The following is a 13474-nucleotide window of genomic DNA, read 5'->3' on the forward strand; positions in this document are numbered from 1 at the left end:
GGCCTAATGAAAACAAACAAATTAAAAAAAATATTTGGGTACAAAAATATTTTTTCCAACTCTATCGTTGCAATTTAAACCTTTAGGAATTACCTGAATTAGGAACAATAAGGTGACCCCCGAGAGAGTTGAAGGTGCCAAATGCTGTACAGGATGGATCAGTCTGCCTTGCTAGACTCTGATTCTTCAGGTTGAGGGCCTCATTCTCCAACAAGGACTGGGTCATCTGAGGGGATAGCTTTGATGCAAATTCAGAGAGGTCATCTTGGGGGGTGACAGCACCTGAGGTGTTGTATACTTTGATTTTCAGGTTAGGCAGTGGATCCAGAATTGGAGAGTTGGTCATTGGGATTTTGTCCGATACATCATGCAACGCATAGACAGGTCCTCTGTACATGGCTGCAGCAGATGTGAGGTCTGGGGGGACTGCCAGGAGATCTAAGTCAGAAAGAGAAGGAAAGTCCACTAGCATTCTCCACTCAAGCAACTTACATCAGTCAGACTCCCCCTGAAGCTTCCTGAGCAAAAGGAAAGCAACTCAGCGAACATTAGAGATGTATACTCCAAAGTTACATCCGGGCAATTAGATAACTAGGATCCATGTTATTATTGGCTACAAATAAATAGACAAGTTCATTGTATATTTTCCTTGAAGTCTACTCACGGCTCCTAGTGTATTTATCAATTTCAACAGGTTAGATTCATAGACAGTGATCCCACTAAGTGACTATAGGTAAAAGTTTCCCTTCTCTATAGTGGATTTGAACTTATCTGGAGAGTACTGAATTTATAGCAATACAAGATGTCTTGTCAAAAGGGAAAAAAGGAGACTCAAGAAATCATGCAACCAATCCATGTACTCTTTTCAAATAAAAGTTAAAAAGTATAACAGAGAAACCTGTTAGAGAAAGAAAAAAGAATTCATGCGCCTTGTCAATTCTCATTTGTTATGTGAATGAATGTACTACAGTAATCAATAAAATAGACCAATGTTCCTTTCCTCATGGAGACTACGTTCTAGCTGATTGGATGATTTCACTGGTTTTGAAGCCACACAGGGAGGCTGCTTACATGCGTAAGTGGCAGGTGTGAAGTGCAATGTCAACTGACCTTGCCTTGCTGCCTTGATGTTCACAGGCTGAAAGCCTCCATTGAGTGCCGAAGAGTCAATAATATCAGACTCAAAGTCACGATGATTCTTCCGATATACAAATAGGGCCACCACTACAGAAATGGCCAGGCAAACGATCACGGCTATCACAATGCCAACATACAGAGCGACGTCGTCTGAGTCAGGAGCAGCTGGACAGGGGGTGGGCAGAAGGAAACATTGGACTGACTGACTGGTTAGAGACATTTCCCACAGTACACATACATATTGCTATAATTTTTTTTCAGACATTTATTGCCTCTTTTATAGGTTAATTCCAAATCTATTTCAAAAGCTATAGAAAACAACTTTGGTCTTTCAGTGGAAAATTATCTCTGATTTCTTTTCCTTTCTCACTCTGCATCTATCCACCCACTCACCTATCTTAAATTGGGCAGTGTAACAGACCATTTATTACACGGCATAAAAAGAAACTGAAACTAAAACCATCCTTGACCCACACGACCCAAAGGTTTATTACTAATTTCAGGGGGAAAGTTGGGAAGGTAGCTTTGAATTCACTGAAAGTTCTTTAAAACATAAACACTATGTTAGAAATACCTGGCTTGTTCTGAATCTGTATGTTTATCGAACCAGAATATTTTCCCAAGTATCATTCCAAGTCATATAATTACTTTCCATAATGAAAGGGAGCAATCTTTCTCATTTTCCCCTAAATCAATGAAGGGGTGGGCGGGAATGGTGTAACTAAGCAAAACAAATATTAGGAACAAACATGTTGAACCTGAAGGGTGTGCTTTCAGAAGACTCAGGCTTTTGATACAGACTCAGTATTACCTGTGAGAACCCTGAGCTTCTCACGGTCTTTTGTCAGAGAGTCACATCTGAGCTACTCATTACTGGAATAAAATACAGCTCTACGGTGTGTGGAGTAAGATAAAGGCCTGGTTCAGTGATCAGAAAGGTCAGACTACCCCTGAAGGCAATCAAGCATTTGACCACACAGTGTGTGGTCAGTTGGGGAGGAGTCTGTTCTTGGGTAAAGCAAGAAGAAAATTCCTACAAATGTTGCTTGTTGCCTTGGTGGCATAGCACATGCGTGGAGCCAACTGCAGAAGGTGATAGAAGCTGATAATCAAAACAAAACAAATAAAAAGAAACCTTTACTAAATCCCATAGACATCTTTCAGTTTCTGTTTTTAGTGAAGTGAACTGAAGGTGCTCACACAGTAAAAGGTGATTAAACAGGTACTTCCAGTGGTCAGCCATAGTGCTTTTATGCTCAATTTTATATACACGTGCATTCTGGGGGAGACAATTCTGATTTGTAGGTCTCATGACCTCCTAAGCATAGAGGAACCACTACTGTCTCCTAAGACTCACAGCAGCCAGGTTCCTGTGGTGAAATGACTCATCATTTAAATTGCCCATGGCTCACGGGATCACTCATATTCTTATGCCATGGCATCTCTGATACACTGACAGTAAAGCAATTCTCTGTTGGAAATCGCGCCAGCCCTTTTAGCATTTTGTGTTTAAATGCACTGTATGTGAAAGCCTTTTTCTTTTTTTCTTTTTACACTACTGTCTTTCCCCCAGTTTCCAGAATATCTGCTTTTCTATCAGCCAAGTCAACACTGACAGATCATTGCAGAAAACCAGTGACATCCCAAACAGTCTTGATTGTGTTAGACCTGCTTTCAAAGTGCTGACTTTACTTTGCTGCCGGGTTGTAGTTGAGGCCCAACAGCCGCTTTCGGAACTCTGGTCAGAATTTTATACTGAAACCCTTAATGTTTTACTTTACCAGCCTGTAATTACATTCATGATTTCTAACTCAATAGATCTGCATTTTCTCAACCCTTTACTTTTTAGCATTTGAACCCTGCCCTTTATTTATATCAGCATATTTCATGGTATGTTTTGTCAGCTACTGGGACTCAAGCTTTGGATAGTAGGCTGATAGATTTTAAAGCTGGCAGAGACTTGAAATGACCCTTTCTTCTCTTCAGCGGTGAAAATCTAATTTGTTTTTCATGTTAGAATATATTAGGCGCCTATTTCCTATGTGCACATCTGCGATCTAAAGAAAGGTAAACTTGAACTGGGGGCAATCACGTTAAATGATTATTCAGCAACATAAAAACCAAACATCAAACTTACAAGAAAATCCATATTCATTCTGGGTTCTCTGTTCAGTTGAAATAGGATAAATGAAACCTTGAAAAGAAACAAAAAATGAAACAAAAATAGGAACAAAATCAAATTAATGAGAGAAACAAAATGAGAAGCATGAAAAATGGTTAATTAAAAAGAAAAGGAATAGAATTCTGCGGTCCTTTAAAATTCTGCTTCAGTACAGAATTATGATTTTGCATCTCCTGTCTGCTCTGGAGTCTCAGGAAGAATTAATAAGCAGGCAGATTGAATTTCAGAGCAAAAACTGGTCTCGAGTCACTAACTTTGGAGTGCTTAAAGTCTTCCTTTTATTGAGCATAAACTCTAATGGATCTAATTTATTTTAGACATCAAGGGTCATTAGCATAAGGAAAATCTTTTTTCCTTATCCCTGCCATATGCTTTAATTCCCAGGACATATTCAGTAAGGCTCTAAACAGGTTTTTTTTTCTTTTTTATTTAATCATAACAGCTTGCTCTTGGCCTAATAGAACTGAAGACGACCTGTCGTCATTGGTCAAAGGTTAAATAACCATTTACTGAGCTGAGCCAAGACCACCTCTCCCCTCTCCATCTCAAATCCACTTTTTGGATTTTTTGTTGTTTCCTGCCCTCTCCATTTAATAGGAATCCAATAGGTTTTGCCCATGGACTGGGCAGTTGGTCAATACAATGGAAACTGGATGCTTTTTATTTCAAATCACTCACAAATCAATAGGGCCTAGAGGTTATAAGGTTATTTATTTTAGGGTTATTTATTCATAGGAATGGGGCAAATTGGGCAAAATAAAAACCTCATCTCAACAATAAATGCAGAAATAACACTAGCGATTTTTCTTTCTTTTTAGTTTATTCCAAGGTAGGAAACTGAAAATAACAATAGGAATAACTGGGAGAAAACATTTAAAAAATGGGAAGAGAAACTTTTTGAAATAAAAAAAAAATCTATGGGCATTTTAGAAGCATAACTTAGAACTGGCACCTGCTGTTTCCTAATATTTAATATGCTGCAACATATGAGTTAATCAAATGATCCAGCACCATTTGGATTAATCAAATGAAGATGAATAAGTAGCATGTGAATTAAACTTTCTTAGCAATACTCAAGGGCAAAAATGTAGAGAACCTGCAAGAATCATAATTAATTGGTTTCAAATTAAAAGTGTGTAATGCTTTAATATTAAAGGTAACTCTAAATCATGCCTCAGGTAGTTTTTTTTGTAGTTTGCAGAACACTCAGTTCTGACAAGCTATTTACCTATTTGGGGCAACTAATTCTGGAGAAACATACAGTCCTACCTTAATGAAAAAGAGGTTTGCTGCAGCACAGACAGGTTTGCTCTGAATTAATCTTTAATGCTTTATTTTAGAGCAATGATTGCAACCTCCAACTCAGTTTTATAAATATTATATTCCTTATTCCAGTTGTCTGAATCCATTATTAGGTTTGATTTTCATTTTTAAACACTTCTCTCTGGTAATAACCTTTTTCCATTTGTATTCCATGAACTCAATAAAAAGACATCTGGGACATACACGGGCACTAGAGAAAAGGTTATTTATTTTTGAAACCCAAAGGCTGAAGACAACACAAGTTCGCTGCTTGGAGAGGAGACCAGATCACTGATGTTGTCATTTTCGTAGGGATGATGTTAAATAGAGGGATGCCAAAAGATTTATTTTTTGCAAGTGAGAGGGCCCAGAAGTTAGTGTAAAATAGGATATTTGGAGAGGGTCTGATGTTCACCATGAAAAATTTGATAAGAATCAACAAGGACCTGCTGGAGTAAACAGAAGAGATGTGACTTATAAAGGGAGAAGCCAAGTGGCCGGATAGCTCGGTTGGGTAGAGAGTGGTGCTCTTAACAACAAGGTTACCGGTTCGCACCCCACATGGGCCACTGTGAGCTGTGCCCTTCACAACTAGATTGAAACAACTACTTGACTTAGAGCTGACAGGTCCTGGAAAAACACACTTAAATAAAAAAAAAGAAAAAAAAATGGAAAAAACAATAAAGGGAGAAGCCTATCTCCAGAGAGATAGAACATGGTCTGAAATGTCTCCCTGGGAAGCAGCTCTGGGGTTTCCCTGATTTTTATCCCTACTTTCAACAGAATACCTGTTCTTGACATGCAGACCAAGAAATAATAAAAAGATAACTTTATAATTTGGTTTCAATCTCAACTTTCACATATTTATGTAGATCTAGCCCACTCAATATTTTTGTGCGTTATGGTGTTTATCTGAAGCTTACATTTCATTACACACACAGAATTGGAATCCACCCATTCATTCATTTATTCATTATTTAACAAACGCTCTTGAACCCTATTATATGCTGGATTCTGTACTAGTCATAGGGGTGAAATGACAAATGAGAAGGGGAAAGTCCCTGTTTTATTTCTAGTTTAACAGAACATAAACAAGTAAACAAATTAACCAAGAAGGTCATTTCAAATGCTGAAAAAGTCCTTTCAAAAAATAAAATGAAAAAATGTAACATGATTGGAAATGAAGGGGTGACCAACTAAGGGAATCAGGGAACAGTGTTCGGTTGAAATGAAATCTGAGCTGAAGTTTGAACAAATGAGGAAACATCAGGAGTGAACAATGTTTCATGAGGAGGGACAGTAAAGCTAAGAGTCCTGACATAAAAACAGCGTGGTTAGAGGGCAGTGAGTGAGCGGGAACTCACTCACTGAGGGGTGGGCAGAAGCCTGATCACGCAGACCTGGTGGCCCATGATGGGGCAGTTGGATGTTCTTCTAAATGAAATGCAAATCCTGTGATCAAATGTAATTTTGAAAAGAGCACTTTGGTTTCTCTATAGGTAATGGAGGGCAAAGTGACAGCATTTTATGGATGGTTTCTACAACACATGGCTTGGGAGATGTCCATCAGGAAGTGTTTGCATTTGAGGTTGTTTGAAGATAAAATAAAATAATAAAATATAAAACAAAATAAAATAAGTCTCACTAATAGTTATTCCTCCTAGCCAAACTGTTATTTTCCTACATGGGAAAATTTAAAACAGACCAGTATTCAATATCCTCACCAGCAGTTCGACATCCTAATTTACTCCGTTACAGGAACACTGATAAAGAGTTTGGGAAGGTAACTCTGTAAAACTTTTCCCATCCTTTTCAAAACATTTCTGGAACTACAGAACTAAAAAGATCACTGAGGGTGCCGGGAATCAGAAAAGAAGGGGATTACTGTTCCATCCCCTAAATGAAAGGAACACAGAATCACTTTCTAGAGTTTGTTTTTACACTTCTCCATCTGATCTCTCTCTCACAGAAAAACGTGGGACATCTTTGTCAGCTAATAAGGTGACCCTGCTGAGAGTTGTCCTAGCCATAATGAAAAATAACACCTCTGGCAGAACACGGTGCAAAATAATTGTTTTCTGTCACTATCAATAGCCTGGTACATAAGTTAGGGATTTCAGTTAACTTTCCTACTACTTGAAAATAAAGCTGACTGAAAAAGCACCACAGCTATCGGCCAAGGCAGTGAAATTGAGTTTTTCAGTCTTGTGGACTTCAGTTTGAATCCTAGCTCTGCCCCTTCCTTAACCATGAAGCTTAGTCAAACTATTACACTTCTCTAAGAACCAGTTTTCTATGTAAGGGGATAGGAATAATCACATCCGTAGGGTTGTGGAAAGGATAAGTGAGATTTGTAAGCTGCTGGTACATTGCAAGCAATCAATACATGACATCTCTATCAATATCGTTGTGATGCACATTACAACTACACTAAGATGCTGCGTTCTTAAGGGATTTTACGTGTAGAGTTGATGCAGCCTATTACTTAATGAGTGACCTTAGGAAATTTGTTTGGAATTCAGGTTCCCTAGCTATTATAGAGACAAGGAGCCCAGTTTTTCTTAGACACCATGAGAAATGCACTCTTCTAAGTACTATATATTCTTTCACCCTCTCCTTTTTAAGAGGTTTATTCCTGACCTTTGTGGTTTCTAGCAAAGGTATAGTGGCATGTTTCAGAAGCAAATTTCCAGGACCAGAGCGCAACTTGATGCTAAAATGGTTTCTCAACCAGAGCTGGTGTCACTTCAAATGGGGTAGGGGAGGTGTTCTATGGTTGTCATAACAATTGGGGGTTATTTGTGGCATTTAGTGAGTGCAGGCCAAGGTTACTGAATGTCCTGCAATGGGAAGGACAGTCTTGCCATGGAAGAACTGTCTGGAACAAATGCAGCTCCATTGATAACTTTCAAAATTACCTCTCTTGGACTGATAGAAGGAACATTGGGCACCGGGTTCCAGGAATGCTGCAGAACATGCCTCAGCATCTGCAGTTAAGGGAAGCCAACCCAGAGCAGTGCTTCTGCTTAGGAAATGCCTCACACCCTGACTTTTGTCATTCATTCATTCATTCATTCATTCATTCATTTTTATGGTAATGTTATAGAACATGTATTTTTCAATGGAGAGATTTTCCTGACCTGGGAAAATAGGGATTGGAGGAACTTTCTGGAGAGAAACTTTAAGTGTAGGTGTGAACAGTTTGAAAATCAGAGCAAGAGTAGGCTGTCTTAAATAATTAGTGAAAGACTCCTTTGGCCACAAAGCCATCTCCCGATTGCTTAAAACATCATTTTAACAGGTTATCTAGTCCAACCTTTATCCAGGTGAGGAAACTGAGCCCCAAAGGTGAGAAGTGCTATTTTAAAGTTACCAAAAATGCTGAGATTAAAATTTGGTTTCTACATCTCCTGTCCGTAATGCTGACAATATAAGAGTTTTGCATTGTCCAACTCTGGGTCGCTCCATTCACCTTGGACTTAGACCTGGACTGTTAATATAACAATTTTCTGGCTGATGGTGGGAAAGTGACTTGGGAAAGAATGACTTTTTCTAATTGTCACAAGGTCATCTTTTAGACTAGCTGTGGCATTGCCCATGTTTTTCAGCTAATGTCCAACTGTTAAAAAAAAAAATGAAGCCCATGGCCAAGTATCTTAAAAAGGAAAGAGACTTTCCTTGGTTTTATACTGAAATAAGTAACAACACATCATCCTTAAGTATGTGGCTCATAAGTGCGTAGTAATAGGTCTTCTTGGTTGGTTTATATTTGGGAAATCTCAGGAACAATGCCAGAAACCAAGTATAAATCTTCATTTCCTTGAATAAACAGTAACTGCTTTGATTCTTCCAGTCTTTAAAAAAAAAAAAAATTTTTTTTCCTGCCCTGTGGATGATAGATCATAGCCAAAAATGATCACGCTTTCACGATTAAATGTTTTAAAAAGATAAGACAAGCTGCTTTTATGCCATAGATAATATTCTTAAAGAAAAAAATTATCAAGCAAATCTGCTGATATGAGAAATGTCAGAATTTCTGAACATCACCAGCCAGGTTTAAATTCCTCAAAAACCAGTCTATGCCCTCCTAACTCGTAACCCCCGGAATGGTGGAGCTAAAATAGATCAGTGATTAGAATTTGCTACTCTAACCTTTTTGTATCTGCAAATAAAGAGCAGGAGCATGGAGAGGTAAAAGGACTTGTCTAACATGGCAAAGCTTGTGCCACAGCAAAGACAGGGTCACATCCCAGCTCCTGAGCTCAAGCCCCAACAGTCTCTGTAAATATTGACTGGGTATTAATTAGTAGATGTAAATGAGGAGAGACAAGGAAATAATAGAAAAGGGCTTGATATGTTCATGGCTTACTTTGCAATTCAGTGATGGAATTATTTAGACTATTAAATACCTCTCCATTTAAAACATTATCATTGATATTCATGATAAAGCTAAAATAACAGAGACAGTTTTGAAACAACTTCAATGAACCAACTTTAATGAAACAACTTCCAAACAGTATCTTTTCTTTTACATATTGGGCAAGTGAAGAGGTGCACCAAACATGGGGATTTCTACTCTAATGTAACTCATGCTAGAATAATGTAGTTGTTAATGTATGATCATCGCGTTGTATTTGTCATAATACCCTACAATAAATAAATATTTAAAAGAGAAATAATTGTTTTCCTCAAATGATCCAACAGGAAAGAAGGAATAAACATCAATAATCGTAAGGACACTACCCATCAGAAGAAAATCACATTTTAAAGCAATAAAGACTGATAACCTGTTGCTTCCACCATCCAAGAGCCCACATGAAAAAAAAGGAGTATTTCAAAATGAGACAGATTTAGTTTCACACGTTGGTTTTGCACTAATTTGTCATGGGGATTGGGCTGTTTCAGTTTTATGACTCAATTTCTTCCTTTGTAAGACAGAGTTATTATTAGGGGATTATCAAAAGTTCTGTGTGTAAGGGTACTTTTTTTGTACTTTCAGAGTTTTGTTATATTGGACTCAGGTCAATTTTGCTTCAGCTTGGCAATGTCTAACGCACTAGATGGGCGTCAGTAGCAACTTATGCCATGGCCTAGGTCAGTTCATTAGGCTGAAAGTGAATGAAAATAAAATGACATCTGTAATTCCTTTAAAATAAAATATATGTGATATTTATGTCTACTAAAGTTTGAGGACCACTGAACCAGATTTAAGGAACACCTAAAAGGAAAAACATTCTGTCTGGGAATGAAAACTTTCTGTATTTAGATTAGCTATCAAAGTCCAAGACAAAAGGGAGATGGGTAGAGTTTTATAAAGTGTTCTTGTTTGCCTTCAAGGTTTACTCATTATATTTCAATATAGAGTTGCTTCTATGACCTTAATACATGTAAATAGGTTGTATGGTATTGTGAGAATTCAGTAAAATAGAAGATAATTCAAATCTTAGATGGGGGTTAAAATGTAAATTATGACTATGATATAACTCAATTATAGTTTTTAAAAGCATTAAGTGTATTCCATAAAAGTACATGTTTGCACATCATCAGGTTTTGGTTTACTTTTAGTCATATTTATTTATCTGAAGTATACTAGACAACTTCAAAAGATCTGTCCTCATTTTTACTTTCCTAGCATTAGAAGAATCCATTTTCTTAAAAAAATTAAAGTTTATTGGGGTAACAATTGTTAGGAAAGTTACATAGATTTCAGGTGTACAATCTGTAATACATCATCTATATATCACATTGTGTGTTCACCACCCAGAGTCAGTTCTCCTTCCATCACCATATTTTTGACCCAATTTACTTTCTTGTACCACCCTCCTCCCCCCTTACCCTCCGGTAACCACTAAACTATTGTCTGTGTCTATGAGTTTTTGTTGAAGACTTTCCATTCTTGATGGATCTCCCCCTCTCCTCAATCTGGCTGCTTGGTCTTTCTTTTTTTTTTTTCTTTTTTCTTTTTTTTTTTTATTTGGTCTTTCTTTTTGCCAGTGACTTTACCCTAAGCCAAAATATGTGATTTTTCTCACCCCGATTACATTTCTTCTGATGCATATGTTCCTATTAAAAAACTCAAGGGCCATTCAAAATAAACATGTCCAGGTTTTGGTGTTTTGCCTTTTTAGTCAGTTCTTATCTAGTAATCCCATCAGAACAGCGCTAATGATGTCAAAGGTCAGGCCTGTCAAAGACACTCAGGTCATTTATTAGAATTTACCACTCTTCTGAGGGTTTATTTATTGACAGGGGCTTAAGAAACCCCGAATATATGCACACATAAATTCTAGCACATGACAACAAAAATTGAAAATGACATTTGCTTATCACTGATGTCAGTTCTCAAAACTGTTGTGGTAATTGGAGCTCCAGCCTTCACAGGATAGGCAGCCATTCTCACTAAGTAGACCCACAGCTCTGTTCCTGGAAGTAACACCCACAACCCTCTGAAAATGAATAGTAGGGAATTTGCCTCTCAGGATGTAAAAGTCTTATCTCGTGACTCATAGGAGATGAAGAATAAATGTCCGAAATTTAGCTCAACAGGTGAGTAAACACAAAATCACAGATCCGCTGCCCAAATGTTTTTTTTTTTTTTTTTTTTTTTCTTTTTTATGCACTAGACTGGATCCCCATCAATGTTCCTTCAGAAGAACAATGAACTACCAAACCCGAAGGCAATGACATTCTAAATCTATGGTAGTAAAGACACCTGATAGAACAATGACAAGTCTGATTTCTAGCGTATATCACCATATCTGCTAGATTTTTAGGCAAAAAGGAAACCTAATTGAAAACTCTGGCCCTGCTCCTATGTGATCTGGAAGGAATTCACACCCTACTGTGGTTGTGAAAAGTGGCACGTTTTTTGAACCCCTAGGAGTTTCCTTTCCATTATAGAAGCTGAAGACCTTGCATTTGTCCTCTTACACTAATCCGTGTGGGGGCTCCTTAGGTGTTCAGCGAGTCTCTGTGGGTTACAGTGTCTAACCACATCCCTGCTTTCAAAAGCAGGAAAATGTTTTACCAGAAAGGAAAAAAGCAAAAGCACACCGCAGTTATTATACCGGAGACAGCAGAGAACTGTGTTGGGCGGCCAGTCCACGTACAGAATATTTATTTGCCAGCTGGGACACGACGCCTATCAAGGACTATACAAACACAGCTATGACATCAACTTCTTCCAAACTAGAGATAAAAGAAAGCATTCACTGTCTGACACTCACACTTATGCATTCCCTATCAAACTGCTGTGTTGACAAGAATTTCACTGGAAACTGACTAGCACCTTCTCAAATGCCTGCCAGTGGTTAGAAACACATCATTTGAAAGTCAAGAAAAGGGTATTTGTAAGGTAAATTATTTCCTCACATTAAAGGCACCTGGGATTCCGGAAGCCTGGTATGCAGTGAGTCCACACCACAATTTACACACCAAGTTCTGCCACTTCCTCTGGATGTGAGAATTAATGGAAGAGCTGTGTGACATGTACATTTTTTAATGAGTAGAAAGTGCTAAATTTGCAGACTGCATAACATTTTAATTTCCCAAAGTCAGGAAGTTCACTGATGCAGACACAATTTCTTGTTTGTAAATTGCAATTTTTAATTTGTCTACTGTGATGTAAACCCACTTCAGCAAGGAGTGATTTTAAATTCAGATTTGAAATGTTACATATCGCTGTATGGGACTCCAATCTTCAAATTGGATTAAAAATGAAATTCATAGGAATAGACGCAGTAATGTAATAATCTAATTGTGTATATTCATAAATATATATAAAGCACCATTTCTGGACTAAGCCATATATATATATATATATATATATACATACATATATATATGTGTGTGTGTGTATATATATATATATATATATATATATATATGCAAAAAGAAAAAGTAGGCATGGATTAAAACATTGTATGCCAACCATGACAAAGTAGATCTTATTACAAATTCATTATAGAGATTATAAAAGTTAAAAGTTGTCAGGTCTTGGTAATACCATTGTTTTCAACATAAAAGGTAAATATACTTATTTGCTTAGCATTTTTGGAGATTGTACTAAATGCTCTTTTTCTTCTATCTTTTTCTAACTGTGTCTAGGTTTTTTTCTCTCTCCCTCCCTCTCTTCTTCCCCTCCCCTTTATTGCCTGAACCATTTTATGTAAATCCTATTTCAAAACCACATGGCAAACCCATATAGGGGCTACCTTCATATAATTTTAGGAATGATATAAAGAAAGCTAAATGGATACACAGCACAATGAACCTTCCACTACTGCTTTCTGAATAAGATATATTATTCTGTAGTATTATTAAGTAAAAACAGTCTAACCTGTTATTAATGTTAAGTTTCTCATATCAGACATATCAGACAAGTGTGTTTAGTTATTGTCAACAGTGAAAAACACTCCAAGTCAATCTATATCCTTTCTTGTTCAATGCAATCCACACCACTTAGCATACCAAAGGACTCCAGTGGTTAAATTGTTTTTAAAGTTAACAATGTGCTTAACCAAAAATGCCCAACTTCTTTCTGGGACATTAAGTGACTGATGGTTTTTAACTAATCATTAATACTGCATTCTAGTGAAAAAACACCAATTTCTAGAAGTTCTTAATTTGAAGGCGGTGTCTCCAATGTAGGAAATACTTTTTCAGGCCAATGCTGATATGTCCAGTGTAATAAATACATGACATACATTACACTTCAATATCAACTAATATGTATGAATGGCCTAAAAAATTTAGTAGAGCTAATGAAATTGCTTAAAGACCACAACCTTGTTTCACAAATGAAATTACACAGCATCACATAATGAATCCAATTTATCAAAGAGTTTAAGAATA

General features: G+C 37.1%; 1 protein-coding gene across 2 annotated transcripts in view; it reads right to left on the reverse strand.

Annotated features, from left to right (window-relative positions):
* The window catches only part of UNC5C (unc-5 netrin receptor C), a 370552-nt gene that overhangs the window by 45405 nt on the left and 311673 nt on the right, over nt 1-13474 (reverse strand). The window contains exons 8-10 of one of the 2 annotated variants that reach the window (XM_033106150.1): nt 3275-3331; nt 1111-1302; nt 94-438 (exon numbers count right to left, since the gene is read on the reverse strand). In XM_033106150.1, the coding sequence (XP_032962041.1) occupies nt 94-438; nt 1111-1302; nt 3275-3331 (594 nt within the window). The remainder of the gene's footprint in view (nt 1-93; nt 439-1110; nt 1303-3274; nt 3332-13474) is intronic. The other variant, XM_033106151.1, reaches the window with a different exon arrangement.

This window comes from Rhinolophus ferrumequinum, chromosome 5 (genome assembly GCF_004115265.2).
Source record: "Rhinolophus ferrumequinum isolate MPI-CBG mRhiFer1 chromosome 5, mRhiFer1_v1.p, whole genome shotgun sequence".
Lineage (NCBI taxonomy): Eukaryota > Metazoa > Chordata > Mammalia > Chiroptera > Rhinolophidae > Rhinolophus > Rhinolophus ferrumequinum.